We start from the raw sequence: 16212 nt of genomic DNA on the forward strand, positions 1-16212 counted from the left end.
CTTACATGATGGGTCGAAATATACAGTTACTGGCCCGGTGACACTGATGTCACACAATATAAATGCAATCTTGTTAAATGAATTTTGTGGGGGAATTGTAATTACATATCTATCTGCATTAACAGATCTCATTGCACATGTGGGAAAACACATGCAACATGCACACTGACCCTCGCAACATAGGGAAAACATCTTAGTGAAGACAAATCAGGTTAAAAGGTGTGTGTGTGTGTATGAAGGTCTGAAGGAGGTTGACTACTAAAGAACACACTCATGTACAGTACGTGCCCGCACACATGCACACACTCATTCACGCTCTGACACATCATGTTTAGCTTAAACCCGACCACTTGTGATTGGCCGAGCTGTGCAGGAGAAAGGGCTGCGGAGTGATTGATAGGCCGTCCGTGTGCGCCAAAGTCCTGTGAGAGGAAAAAAGAGGCATACATCAGACAGGTGTCAAAATTCACAGCAGGGTGTGGTGATAGGTGGCATTCAGAGGCTCTGAAGAATGAAAGGCAAGAGGACAAGGAGGAGAGTGAAAGGGAGAAAATGGGGGACAGAAGAAAGGGCAGAGAGATAACCTGACAGCTGGAGAAAACAGCGTGATGTTTTGACTCTCAGACACCTTCATGAGCATTGGAATACCATCTGCAGAATTTCTCATTTTTTCCTAACTTCTTAAGTTCATGAAAACAATACGAAACTCGAGTTTTGCATGAACAGGTTTAGCTGAATCATGTGATTAAAAAAGACTTGCTTGACTTCAAATAATTAAAGAAGACATATGATCTAATAGTGATAGATTGTTGTATGCTTTCATACGCTAACCATCCAGACAAGGGGTGCATTAAGAGCAAAGTGACAGAGGCCCTGTTCACACCTAGCATTAACATAGTATTAGGTCATCCGATCACAAGTGGACAGCTCTAAGTACGTCACTTTACACCTAGCATTGGAATGCATCTCCACATGCGAGTGACCACTTGTGATCGGATCTCACTTCCCCGCTCTATATGCAATTAAACATGTACAGCATTTCTGTTTGCAAAGACCAAATGCGTTGTTTTTTTTAACCAGCAGGAGGCAGCAATGCTCTTCCCATGCCTAGTCTGCCAGAAATTAAAAGAAGAAAAAGTTTGCGAAGTTTGCCCAAATGTCAATCAGACAACGTGATTTGTGTGTACTCCATCCACAAGAATTTTGCCTGTTGTTTCGCACTTTAATATGATGCCGTTGGCACGCAAATGAGTACGTATTTCCGCTTATGCAGACGACGTCATTTGAGTAGGCCATCCTTCAGTGTGGCCCAGAACACATTTGTGTACACACTGCTAAAAGAATGTGGCCATATGCAGCCCAGACCACCTCCGAATGTGTTCTAAGCAATCGGACCTCAATGCATCCTCAATGTGTCTTGGGTGCATTCACACCTGTACTTAGAGCTGTCCACTTGTGATCGGATCACCCAAGACGCATTTTAATGTCAGATGTGAACAGGGCCAGAGCGACAGCCACAGGCCTATTAAGACCGAGGAGACTGAATGCCGTGAAGACAGATGGGATGAAAGACAAGCTCGCAGCTAGCAGGGTCTGCATGGTGCCACCAGTGTTTTCAGACTGTCGTTTAAAATAAGGAAGGCCATTAATAACCTCCTCACTGTGCTCTGCTCAGCTGCAGTCTGGCGCGTCTTGCAGAGCTAAATGTGGCGCTGCATGGCAGCCGACTGGCAGACTGTGTCAAAGAGACCATATATACCTGAGGAGAGGGAAAAAGAGAGGGAGGCAGGCAGACAGAGTTTGTATGTGGTTCTGCATTTGTCTGTGCTGTATATGTGTGCGTGTATGTGTGTGTGTGTGCAAGTGCTGTATGTTTGGGTTTAATTGTATTGCTCATGTTGGATGCTGCTCTTTTCGCTTACTCACCTGTTTGTTTATGTGCTATGTGCGTGCCGCCTGTCCTACTGTGGTTGGATGGGAATCAGATAGCAGTGATGCAGTCAAGGAAGCCGTCAGCACCGAGGTGAAAAGTTATGGTTGCCAGTGGTAATGACTGTGTTCCTTCTTGTCAAACCTTTACTTTGGCAGATGAACAAAACATAAAATTTGACAGGGAGTGGGTTTTTTCCCCCCATGATCCAAAAATATTACATGTATATAGCCACACTGTGAATGTGTTTTTGCAAAAGATGGAGTGGGTACTTTGGTGGAGAAAGAAATAAGCTTTTCCTGAGTGGGTGACTCATATAATTATTGAGTTATTTTAGGCCTGTAGGCTTTTAAAACAAACCTCTGACAAATCTTAGACATTTGATTTAACCATTCATTACCAACTGGCTCTCCTGTGACCAACCCACCCAACTACTTGACTGAAATTGAAAATCTTATAGCATGCATTTAAATTGCTGCTTCAGCTCGTTCAGTTGGGGAATTATAGTGGAATACCAGATATCCAAATTGATACTTGGAATGTGCCAGTCAGCGGGACAACACATGGGGCCATGCGTGCTTAAAGATTTGTTGAAGGTTTTTGTGCATGTTTTTTGACTATGCTCAATTATAGCATGATTCTTCTTTAAAACACTAATTATTCCACCTGAAAAAAAATGTCATCTTTAAACTTGTGTCCTACCTTAGAAACTGTTCAAGACCTTTCGAGACACAGAACAATATATGCCAAAGCTACATGGTTTCCTTACTGGACTATTTTACTGAGGTGCAACCAGTGTGACATGAATGCCTATGGTATGCAAATATAATCTGTAATGAGAACCTTGAGTGATGCGAATCCAGTCCTGAAACAAAATTGTGCTATTTGAGAAAGAAGTTAAAGCACTTACACGATGTCAACAGCTCAGACTTGGCCACTGCACTCTACCAGGTGAACTGCGGAATTGAGGAAGCTTTAACAGATCAAATAGTCCCTCTGCCTTCATGTCCAACTAGGGGCGGATCCGAATCCGAATCCGGTATTCGACAAAGCACAAATAGTGGGATTTACGAATATTTATTTCATACAAATATTTAAAAAATCATTTGTTTTCATGAAGAAGAAAAAAACACGTCAAATAGCTGATTTTCCTCATGTGAGTGCGGTGAGTATTTGTGCTCTTTCTGCTTGTGCTGACATGACAATGAATGGAGCGTGTGTGTGTGTGTAGCTGCTAATCTGAATATAATAAACAAAAAACATAAACAATATGGGATAATTTCAGAATACAAGACAGTCTCAAACTTGGAAGCATACCACAAGTCGACCCTCAGGAAAATCTTCCAGCAAAACTGCAAATGTGTCCGTGTTTGACAGCATTGTTGTCGGCTTGGTTAAAAAAAAACTATGAGTGTATTTCCCTTGAATGGCTGTCCAGAGCTAACGGTTGCTAACGTTTAGTTTGCTGCTAACTGAGATTGTTGCTAATTGACAATTTGTCTTGACATGTTGGCACCAGTGATACGTTGGTGATTTAAACTTATTTTTCCATCACAATCTCAGTGTGACACGTTTCCCTGTATGAGCTAATGCTGTTTTCTCTGTTTTGATAATGGGAATGCAGAGGAAATTGTGTTTTGTTCTGCTATTTAGCTAATTGTAGCTCATGGCAATATAGATTAGCTTGCACCTGTTTTTGAGCTTTAACAATAGATAGTGAGTGTATCCTTATAGCTGTCTTCTTTTCAAAACAGTAACGCTGTGTGTGTGTGTGTGTGTGTGTGTGTGTGTGTGTGTGTGTGTGTGTGTGAGTGTGTTTGTGTGTGGGTGTGTATGTGCATGTCACTGCGCACAGTAACATTAAATGTTAGCCTATGCAATGCATATATTCACAATGTTCACAAAGGCATTTATTAGTTTAGAGTTTAGTTTATTGGTTTGAGTGTGGATTAGGAAATGAATGTTAGTTTTAAAATGATTTTCTTTTCAATGATGTTTATGGTTATATGTGTTTATTGCTGGGTTTATGAAAATATTACATTTAAGCATTCATAATTATTATAATGGATTATTGAAGAACACTTTTCCTAAAATTAGAAATGCAATAAAAACAAAAACAGGATCACTGTGCCTGTTTCCACTTTTATTCGAATACAAATATAAATACAAATAATTTTGCTGCCTCAACAAATACAAATACAAATACAAATACTGGGCTCTCTGCACATCCCTATGTCCAACACAAATAAATGGAGCTTTCAGAGAGAAAAGCTTCCTATGTTTGATAGAAAATTAAGAAACATTTGAGCTTTTGCTGCTGCAAGATTATTTTGTTTATGTATACTCAGATGAGTAGAAAGCTCAATTAAAAACATCTGGTAAATACTCCTTACAGGTTATGCTAAACACACTATTGTGCATCTACATTTTTAAATGTTAGCTGTTGTGCAATCTCTTAATGTCTTCTTGTCTTTTGTACAGACATTTCTGTATGCACACAGTGATTTAATGATGAGCATACAATTATTTTACCTCGAAGGGCAACAGGCATAAAAATACTGCACATCAGAGAAATTATTGTCAGCGTTTTGCACACATTAGACACCAATACTGACATTTGTGTCTGTATAAATGGGTGCCAGTGAAGCAATTTTATGCTCAGGATGCAGATGTGGGCCACATGTAAAAGCCTTTCTAAAACAAGCACTGTGGAATAGGGAAAGTTGTGCTTACAGTACCTCTCCAGGAGGGGCTGGCTGCCTCCCAGACTGCTCTGCTGTTAGATCTGCCCCTCAGAATAAATAATGACAAGTCCTCATCATCTGGACACTTAAAGAAACTAAATCATATCTTTTCTCTGGAGGACTGTGTGTGATTTATTGAAGTATCTCTGGATGCTTCAGCGGATCAATGTTTTATAGCAGCCTCACTTTTACAGGGTATATTTCTACAAGTCAGCTGTCTAAATGGGCAGAGGCTGTGTGTTTATCCTCCAGATGTGGGTCAGTTGAGATTGTGTTAATAATAACAGGAAATTGACTGAGATTCAAAGAACCCTGCCTATCCAAGGCGCAATCAGACGACCTGCGTGTAAAACAAACACTTGTTTGCAAAGGAAAGGAAAATAAACGTTGGGAAAGATCTGGAACGTAGATGCTTGGCAGGACAACAAGGAACAGTCTGAAGAGCTACATACAGCTGAATATCATGGCCAGACAATGCATGGCAGATGGGCACACACACTCCTTTGCAGTCAGACATAATACAAGAAAAAGGAAGTGGGAGAGTCTTGGGCCAAGGCCTAGAGGGCCCAGGGGTAGTGGAAGAGGAGCACAGCATGAAAAATGAAAAAGGAAAACTCATGAAAAACTACAGTTCATAGTAAGCTACATCAAAAGGAATCCCAAAATAAGTTTGTTTACAAGTTTTTGCGTGAGTCATCAAAAACTATTCCTTTTGTAGCTGCCTGCAACACATAGTACAGTAGACAGACTTATAAGCAGTGGGCGATATACCAAACACAATTCAATGACAGAAGTGTACAACTGTATTTATATTGGGATCATGGTCAGGGAGCATAGAGTGCAAAATATAAAGAGCCTGCACGAATCAGGCGCCGGCGATGGGCCGCAAAATCATGGAGGAGGCTGCCCCTGGACTCTGACGTCATCAGTGACCTTTCGTGTATTTACAGAGGAGGTTTGATTTCCACTCTTTTTCCATGCTCACACATGAGCCGTTGTGAAGCGGGTCCTGGAGGTAAAAGAGTAGCTTTGTCCCGACCTGGATGGTGAGCACTGGAGTCATGTGCTTCTGCCAATCCCGAAGAAGGGCCCACAAGCCACGGCCATTGAGAAAAGCACAAGCATCACCTGTTTTATATTAAATCTGTCAGATTAAATAAGGAAGCCAATAACCTGCAGCACTCGAGGTGGCGTTTTAGCCAAATTTGAACCTCTCCTCTACTAATCACGCTTGTTAAAGCTGTTTTTAAACAGGGTAGAGGAACAGAGCAGACACACTTTGCAAAGAAATTCTCAAATCTGCACCTGACCAACTGATGTACTGTTATATTAAATGAGATGTGCAGTTATAAAAATGTCGTCTTCTGTATGAACAAACCACAAAGTGTCTTAATTTGGAGTAATGCAACTTGTGTAGGTTTAAAATGAATATGACAACGCACTTGGTTTACAACAGTGATTTTTGCTCTGTCTGTTGTACAGCTTATATGTTGCACTTCGCCACTCATCGCCTTATGAAGATTTTGGCTATTGAAGTATTGTGATCTCATTATCATACAGAAGAAACATGAAGACATTAAATAGCCCTCTCAAACTGCTCCTTCTAACGCTGCAGACAATATTGCCCTCTACAGGGCATACATATTAGTCACGCTTGTCTGTCTCCTCTGAGGTTTTCTTTTTTTTCTTCTTTTGGGGAGGGGGGTGAGAAGAAGAGACACAGCACCACATGTGATGAATGAGTAATGACAGTGTGGAGAGAGTGTGAGGATCAGGGGCTGCAGGGGTGGCACACTGAGGAGAGAGACTGTCCTGCAACCTTAAGACCTTGCTTCACACCTTCTTAACACATCCTTTAGCGACTAACTTCACGTGTGTTCTTCTGTTGTTGTTTCCAACCTTTGACCTCACTGTGGAGCACTTGTTAACGAAGCAGATAAAGATGGTGAGGAGATAAATCAATCTAATATCTGTAACAAACATTTCCAGTATTATAACTCAAATCAATGTGTTGACAACAAAAATGATAACTTTTAAATAACGTGAAATTTAATTTAAAATGATTAAGAAGACTAAACAGAACTCCAAAAGAGCTGATATGAATTAATTAAGGAACACAGGCTCTAATTTATCAAGTGTCTCAAAGCATGAAAGATGATTAAAATGAATGAGATGGCCGCATAAAGGACCTGGTCAGTGATCCAAGTCCAGCCACTCCTTCACTTAAAAAGTTGATGAATTCAGCCTGTGGTCTCCAAATTAGCTGTGTGGTGAGAAAAAAAAGAAGTGTAGAGAGATGAAGGAAAAACAGGCGTCTCATCACTCTTGTGGGAGTGGAGAGAGGCACCTATTTTACTCCTCTATCTTCCAAGAGGAGATGAGTGTGATGAACTGTGGATTCAGCCTCCCCCGACTGCTTCTGTGAGAAATGCCACAGCAGCAGATCAGCTAAGTCTCCAGAGATCAGGCCCAGGGTTCAGCCTCGCTGTGACACAAGATGGACCCCAATTTAGGACACAAAGACTTGGTCAAACCAGCAGGAGGTATAGCCTTTCCCTGGGAATGATCTGTTCCTTTTCTATTCATTGTATCTATGCTCTTACCTCTCTTCTTCCTATTTTTGTAGTTTCCCCTTTGCTTCACCCTCATCTGTCTCTTTCCTCACTCACTTTCCTTAACAGCTTTGCACTCTCTTGCCTCAGTACCATCATTAGTATACCCACCGACTAAAGTTCTAAAGTTCAATTTCTGACTCATGCACTCATTTACAATTACAATTATGAGGCTTAGAATGCAAATATACACTTTTGTGCATATTTTCATTTTAGATGGCTGAAATTTAAAACGGACAATCGTGAAAGGTGTATCCGATGGATTACCTTGCAAAATTAATTTGCACAAGCAGACATGCTGCTGCATATTGAATCTTATCCTCAGCTCTTCTGATAAAAAAATTTTTTTGGTTAATTTGGTAATGCGAGGAACCCTTGTAATAGGCTTATACGCTCCACTTAGAACACTCCCCTCATCTGTGATTGAAGTAAAGGACCCTCTCAAATCGCGCACTCTGACGATTCACCTTCTAGAGAAGGACAGAGGGGCCCTCCAACCACTTCTACTCTTAACTGTTATGGAGTAAATCACAAACATGTCATGGCTGGATCCTCTGGGACTACATACAACCTTAGCTGTCCTATATTGTGTGACTAACCAATGTCCTCATTGCATGGCCAAGGACCCACTGAGCCCAGAACAGCTCACATCTCTTATACTGAAAAATGGGGGATTTTTTTCCCTTTCCACACTAGCTTTGCCCCTCCAGGCATTGACATTTAATCAAACCCAAATCCCATTGTGCCTATTAACATATCAGGCTGATACGGGTTGCTGTAAAAAGCTTGAGTACAGGAACCCCGAGCAGAACATTACCATAACTCTGCCTGTGTGATCTCTTTCTCTCTCCTCCGCCCACATGTAAAAATGCTTACCTGGCAAACAACTAAGCATGGAGAGTCATCGCTCCCTCTCACACTCTCCTCCTTCCACTCTTTCACCCCAGTTTATCTTTTTAGAACGTGTTAATTATTTAGCTGTTTGTGCTTGTGAATGTTTGCCAAATCGCACATCGAGACAAACTAAGCAACTAATGCAAAGGCAATTTTAATATTTCACCAGACCATCAAAACGATCTTGAGTTTGTTTTTTGTCCTGGCTGTGACTGAATAAGCAATTCAGGGTACTTTTTAGGAATGCTTAGTGCTAAAATGGATGGCTTGGTTTCTCTACGAGCAGCTCAGTCTTCCTAATATTAATCATTATAGATGTGAAGGGAGTTGGATAAGTGATGCAGAACGTCTGTGAAAAATGGTGATGATTATGAGGTCAATACCTGATAAATTGCCATATTGGATAAGAGTTGTTTCACACAGCTCAGCAGATATTGGCTGGTTTGCTCGTGACCTTGGAGAAGGTCTCGCTGCTCTTGAGCAAGTCTCAGCACATCTGACCTTGCTGGCAGCCGCTCATGTATGTCAGTGCCATATGTTGGTTTGTGTGGTGGCCTACACGCTGAGCGTGGAGCCTCTCTACCTGACACCAACTGAGGCCAAACTGGTTGTTAGTCTTGTATCACAGCAGGCAATTACTCCCTGAAAACTAGGACAGTTCTTGGTAATGACAGTCACCAGAGCACAATATTTAATGCAATGAAAAGACATTGCTGCTGTCAGCGTTGTTTTCTTAGAGTGAGCATGACAAGGCGATGGGAATGGAACAGGGCCATGTTGTACAAAGAGGATTATGAAGACAAAACAACATTGACAAGTCTGAAATTTGAGCACACTTCCAGAGAGATATGAAGACTATCAAAGTCAAGCTGTTTGTTGGAGGGATGGTAGCGTGCTGTTTTGTGCGCCCATGTGAGTGTGATGAACACGGCGGAAAATACACACTTAGAGGTAGACTGAGTTCTACCTCTGGACTCATAAGCTGACACTTGACAGAATAGCACTTCTCAAAGTGGCAGCCATCTATGCCACGCAGAACAAAGCCTCCCTCTTTCTCAGCTAGTGAAAGCAGAAGATATTTCTTTCAGTGGAAAAATAACTAATAAATAAATTAATGTGAGCAATAGGATAATTGCGAGATACAAAAGACGGGCTGTGTCGGAACATGTGTCCTCTTTTATAAAAGGAAATCTGTTTTCTGCTAACCACATGAATCTAAGATGCTTTCTTAGATTGAAAAGTGTAAAATAAAGGAATCTGTGAGGCGGCACTCTGCTGATCTTCACTTAATCATATAGTTGTTTATATAACTCTGTTACATAAGCCATTTTTCTTCTCTACATTTTAATCAACATAAGTAATGGCAGCCTCTCATATCAATATACCTGAGCCATCTGCTGTCTAATACCAAGGATTTCACTCTCTGCAATTGCACAACCCCGAGCTGCGCCTCTCGCTACATCCCGATCAGGATTTGGCAGGGATCAAAATTTGTTTCTTTGCTTTTTATTGTCAGTGCTTTTTTATTTCCAATCCCCAGCATTGTATCTACACAAGCTGCAGGCAGTGGCCGTGTGCTTTATACAGTGTCGTTTCCTTAGAATTTTATTTGATCACTTTAATAGGGCACTGGACTATCTGGTTTTATTATTCAACAAATCAAGCAACATCAATTCAAGGCCACCTAATAATGACAAAACATGGTGCTCACACACTGGCAATCTAAAATTGTATTTCCTTATTAGCAGGCTGTCTGGTGAAAAATATGGAAATTATATTCATACTGAGACAGGTAATAACCAAAAGGGAAGGTACAAAGTGTGTTGCAAATTAAGCTCTGGTGTACATTTGCATATTTTCTTGAAACATATTGTTGGTTGGTGGTGGTGATGGGGAATCTGGGAGTTGGGAATGGTTACTTCATATTTGAAAAGTTGCACAAAAGTTCACTAAACAAGTAGTCTTACTTGACATGTTGAGTGTTATAAATGGTTGACACAAAACCTGCTTATGTGTGATTTTAATGATCAAAAGGATGAATGACCACATGTGCCCATGCTGTGTGTTATAGTTCTTGCTTTTATTGTATAGGTTTTAAAAAACCCTCAAATTATGCTGCTTTTGACTAGGTAGTGCTAATGTGTCCTATTAACCCTGTACTACCATGCAGAATCAAGTTATTATCTACTCATTATTGATCATTCACATTCAGTCTCGTGTCTAAAAATATTAGGGCTGCAACTAATGATTATTTAGTCTGCTGATGATGTTCTTGATCATGGCTGGAGCCACCAAATATATTGGCTTGATAAAATAATTTAAACATATAATTAATTATTAAAATAATTGTCAATTAATTAACTGCCACTCTGTTAATCAACAAATTGTTTGAGCTTGAAAAACATGAAAATAAGAGCTGAGATAATATTACAAGATCAAGAACAAAAAAGTTAAAAAAAAAAAAAAATACAATGATCATGTAGCTATATTCTTTCCTAATAAACAATGATCTAATAGCCAAATTCTTAGGTGACTGATAATCTTAGGGTCTCAAACAGCAAACAAATGATTTCTCTCATTAAAGTGAGAGAGTTAAGGAGAGCCTATGTAACTCTGGCTGACCACTAATGCTAAAACATAGCGTCAGAGTAGGACAGGTAGAGGAGTCAACTTATGCGATGTCAGTAGAGCAATATCTAAAAATTGCTAACATTAGCAACATTAGCCACTGTAGGTCAACTGTCAAAAAGTAGACTAATGTAGAAACAAAGCCCATAGGGTATTTTCATTTGTAGAGGAGGAATATTATTTCTGTCACCTTTAATATAGCCTATACAACAATGTGTATTATATATATATTAAAAATCCTCTCCAGACATGTATTAAGACATATAGACATACTCTGCTTGGAACAATGATGCGTGCCTGATTTGTTTTCTCCACAAAAAAAAGGTATAATTACCACGTCAAAATCCTTAAAGTGGCATCTACTTCACCTCCCTCATTAAAAATTCCAGAATTTATGAATATGTAAATATATTTAATTCAAGAAGTTGAACTGCTGGACACAAGGTATCTCCTAGTTTACCGTAAAGTCCATTTTCAGTGTTTGTGCACTGGAGGCCTCAAGTTTCCACGTCACACTTGTTTAGGTTGCATACTGTGCCAGGATTGGTTTTCAAACAAGTTGTGATGTCACAAATCCTGCTCATAAGCCCACTTCCTAAAAGAATTAGATTTTCTATGAACACAGAGAAACTTTCCCGTTTCAGCAGATGAATGTGAAAACAGTTTTCCAATGTCAAACTAAGCACATACATCATTCTTCACAGTGACACTCAAACATCTAACAGTAGTCACAAGAAGACAAAGTCTGTTTTTAAGTATATTTTAATTGGCTTGTTATTTAATTCAAGAGATGTGACGATGACTCTCTTTTTAGTCGTTTTCATTATCACCCCAGCTATAATAGGCTGTACATTTTAGAATCACAGTAAATGCTAAAAAAAAAAAAAAGTGTCTATAAAGAATAAAAAGAGACAAACAACAAAATTCAAGTATGAGAATGTGTGTTTAAAGTGGTGTATTTTTGACGTGGAGGAAGAAAAAAAAAAAAAAAAAGAAATCAAGCACCCCCGTTGATTTAATGACAGCCCTCCCACCCTCAGCAGCAGTTATCCCCCACCCCCTCCCGGTTTCAGGGATGGTGTGGTCCAGGAAGCGCGCCTCTCCTCTGCTCTCCTCTCCTCTCTCCTCTCCGGCTCCACTCAATCAGCTGACGAATGGTATCTCCCTCCTCTCCCGGATGGATCGCGCCGCTGAAGCCGGGCAGCCTGAGCGCTGACACAGGAGCAGGTTGCCCACCGCCCGCTCTTCTCCCGCTGGATGTCTGACCGACCGAGCCTCAAGTAAAAGATTTCGCTTCACGTAAAAGAAAGAGAGAGCTTTCTTTACAGGAAGCTACCCGCCTCACCATGGCTTCCAACTTCAACGACATAGTCAAACAGGGATACGTGAGGATACGGAGTAAGAAACTGGGGGTGAGTAGTACTGTTGCACTTGCTGTCTAGCGCGGTGGAGGAGAAGGGGGAGGAAAAGAGGAGGAGGTGGTGGTGGTGGTGGAAACAGTAGAAGGAGGAGGAGGAGGAGGAGGAGGAAGAGTTCCAGTTGTTTGCGGTCTTTTAGCATCAGCGGCGGCTGGATTAAGAAAGAGGCTTTAATTGCTCCATAGGCAGTCGTCCTGCTGCGAGCTCTTCAAGAGGAAAAACAGATTAGAGCAGCACGAGCAGCGGCCAAGTTTCACTCAGTGCATCGTGCAAAAAAATAAAAAAATACTTCCACACATAAACTACTGAGATGTTGGTATAAAGTTAAGACGACTGACAGCTGGTGTCATGTGGTTGTAAATCATATTTCAGTCTCTTTTTTTAGCCTGTAAGTCTTTTTTTCTTGAAAAAGTGAAGCTGTTATCTAGTTTTATGACTGCGCTAGGATTGCGAAAATTATAGACAGGTGAGCAGCTCTGCAAAATTTTACAGAAAAGATGAAAATACTAAATTCTGTCTGCTTATGAAGAGATAAATGTATACTATAAATTTACTAAAGAGCACTATTAACCTATAATCTCACTTTTTTACCTACACAGATGCTCCCTGTAAAAGTATTATGACACTTTAACCACACTATAAAGTCTAATAAGGTCACTTACCACTGAGCACCACAGGCTACAGTGCAAATGAACACTGGACTCTAGGTTGGATAACATAATAGCAACACTGGTAATGTTGTTAATCACTGCACAAATTATCATTAGCCTGTTATCTGTCAGCACAGACTTACTGTGCTTAAACTCTCTTTCAGTCGTGATGAATTACTCTCAGTATTGAAAAGTCTCATTGTAATCCGGCTGAATCTGTGCGATGGCAGCATCTTAATGCCTTGATAATGGATTTCCATTGAGATACAGCAAGGGGGAAAAAATAGCTTGACTGCTTAAATTGAAACGAATGATATACTGTATATTCAATTATGAGCGCCTTCTTGTCTGACTCATAAAGCCATCTGCTTTTGTTCGTTCTTCCAGCTCATTACGCTAACAGAGTGGGCACACTCCTCCTCTGATGAAGTGTGATGATGGAGGCTAATGATGGCTGCCTCCTCGTCACATCATCACCTGGCTTCATCAACGCTATTCTACTGTTGTATGCTGTCATTGAGGCTGTCTATGATTACTCTTTGTGACTAATTGTTCTTGAGTAGGAGTAGGGCTGTCGCCTAATAGTCGACCAAACCGTTAGTCGATGAGAAGAGTCTTAGTCGACACCCGGCAGAGGTAAGTGATGAAGTTACATCACTCAGCCGACCAATGGCGTAACTTCATCACTCAGTCAGTGACTCACTTCGCGTTGATAGGACTTATCATCTGAAACGTGTTAGTAGCATAACGTTAGCCACCTAGCACGGTGTTACAAGTTCATAAGTTGTGTGATGTTATACTGTGTTGATCCGACACATTCAGAATTATTACGGCTTTTGCTGTTAGCGCTGTTGTTAACAGGCAGCTCGCTTTGTGTGTGCACTTGTGAAAGTGATATTTTAAAGACTCATTATTATGGTTTTGTATTTCTCTGTAATGCAGCACAGCTGTAGAGCTCAAACCATTTTCTGACGCTCCCAAAACAATATATTTAAAAAATTGAATTAATATCATAAACATGCAACAACTAGTCGACTAATGGCTTGAACTAATGACTGCTTGTCGACAAGGAAAATCTTTGGTTGGAAGCAGACCTAAGTAGGAGAAACCTTTACTGCCCTTAAAGGACTTTCCCAACTCAAGCCTGATTTAACAAATGAAAGCAAAAGACATTTGTAAACATGCAAATCAACTTGTTTGTAGTTGGCTCAGTTTATGTGCGTATGCTATTAGCTAGATGCATTCAGAGAAAGGGTGTGTGTGTGTGTGTGTGTGTGTGTTTGTGTGTGGAGTCTATGACTTTGCAAAGCAAGTGAGGACGCATGCTGTGTTGGCTGTGCTCGAGGTATGGATGCCATATCTCTGCCAGCTCCAGATCTCATCCTGCTGTTTGTGGAGAAAAACAGTTTGTGTCCTGATCGCCCACTCCCTCAGCCCTCCAGCCGCTCGCTGCTGTTTCATCATAGAAAAGCCATGCTGCGATAGCTAGTGGACCCCAGTGTGGGCAGACAGAAAGTATTTATCTGTCAACACTAGGGTTAGTTATATACCAGGCCAATTCTCATTTTGAATCTGATATGGGAAAAACAACAACAACAAAGGAATCTGTATGCCTGAATCAACAGGCATTGATGCACCCCTGTAATTATTCCTCTTGTTTGATTACTTTTTATGTGAGGGGAAAAAATTCCTCGTCGGTGCTAAATGTGTGACAGACACAGTACACACATGCATGTCATGACTCATGAGTGGAAAGATACACATCAGGGTGGAGGCGAATGATATTCATAGTTGGGTACAATCCAAAAAAAATAGTAATTTATGAGACCTATTTCAGCCTGAACCCAAACATCTTTTTTTTTTTTTACCCATATTGATGACTCGACAGCTCAATAATGTTTATGGCTGTGAAGAGAGACTTGAGGCATCATTATCCTGATGTGCCATACACATTCAAGGCAGAAGGATAACTGAGATGTAGTGACATGGACAGAGAGATGCACTGCCCTCTTTGATTCTCATGATTCCACATAAGTAAAATATGGCCAAAAGACCTCCATTCAATGATCCATCCTGTCACTGGGACTGGGTATCATTTGAAATGTGTCAATACCTATACCTCAGTTCTGGTACTGATACCAAAACAGTATTTCTTTTAATACCTTTGAAAAATATGAAGATTTTCTACAAAACATCAACAACATTTGTTGTATATTTTTCCTTAGGCAACAGGACCAAACATAAACCAAATTCCATTAATATATCAATTATTCTCTCTGTTGTTTTCTTAGTTTATCCATTAATCATTTGGTCTATGAAATATAACAAAATACTAAAAAGTGCCCATCTTTCCTGGTGTCCCCACAGCCCAAGGGGGCATTTTCAAATTGTTCTTGTTTTATCTGCACAAACAGTCCAAAGCTCAAAGATAATACATTTATTATAAAACATGGAAAATTGGCAAATCTTCACATTTAAAAAGCTTTTGATTAACTGACTAATTATTGCATCATTTAATATTAAATGTCTAAACCCATGCAGCCGTACAAAAATGTTGCCTGACAGTCTAAAACTGGGAAAATCTTTATATAAATCATGCGCTATCTGATCAAAGAATAGCTTTCTAAATAAATTACAATTCTGACCAGACATTCAGAGCCAGTTTTCAGTACAGTCAGTACCCCAAAAAAGGTATTGAGGTTTGATATCCAGCCCTAACTGTCACAACAACTGAATTCAGTACAAACTTTTATCTGCTCAGCTTTTTAGGCCAAAAAGGTCCTGTGTATTTTCCTCCTCATGTGATGGTTATTTAATGTTATTTTTAGCGCTTTAAATGTCTCTCAAATATCACATATCAAGACATGGCATCACAGTTGACCTTCTAATGCTCCCACCTCGGTCTTTATTGTAATGCCGTGCCATTTAAAATGTTTTATACATTATTTTTTATTAGAAAGTAGTACAGTTGAATGGTTCTCTTTATGCGATATGTATTAAAGTTGCCACACCAACAGCTTTGGCTGAACTCATCAACATCACTCAGTTCGATTGGCTCATTTCCAAACCCCATCATGTGTGAAGGTTGAGGCCATGAGGTCAGGTCTGTGTTCTGCCGAGTGATCAAATTACCAAACAGGGCACTTTCTCTCCTGTTTTTTTTTTTCCTTTCTTTCTTTTACCCAGGACGTTTGTTTTCTTTTTCCACTGACATGAATGGCAACGATTTCCTACATTAGCCAACTTCTTTGTCTCTTTGTTGGCTTGAAGAGACAACGGTGCAGTGTTCTTGAATGCACAAGTAGTCTCTCTTTCCTTTCCTTTCTCACATTCTCC

At 40.3% G+C, this 16212-nt stretch overlaps 1 protein-coding gene across 2 annotated transcripts in view; it reads left to right on the forward strand.

Moving 5' to 3' along the window:
* Nucleotides 1-11880: 11880 nt before the first annotated feature.
* dok6 (docking protein 6) overlaps nucleotides 11881-16212 on the forward strand; it is a 50761-nt gene continuing 46429 nt past the window's right edge. The window contains exon 1 of one of the 2 annotated variants that reach the window (XM_044340201.1): nucleotides 11881-12220. In XM_044340201.1, coding sequence (XP_044196136.1) covers nucleotides 12155-12220 — 66 coding nt within the window. In that variant the 5' untranslated portion in view covers nucleotides 11881-12154. The remainder of the gene's footprint in view (nucleotides 12221-16212) is intronic. The other variant, XM_044340200.1, reaches the window with a different exon arrangement.

Source organism: Thunnus albacares, chromosome 21, assembly GCF_914725855.1.
Source record: "Thunnus albacares chromosome 21, fThuAlb1.1, whole genome shotgun sequence".
NCBI classification, from domain to species: domain Eukaryota; kingdom Metazoa; phylum Chordata; class Actinopteri; order Scombriformes; family Scombridae; genus Thunnus; species Thunnus albacares.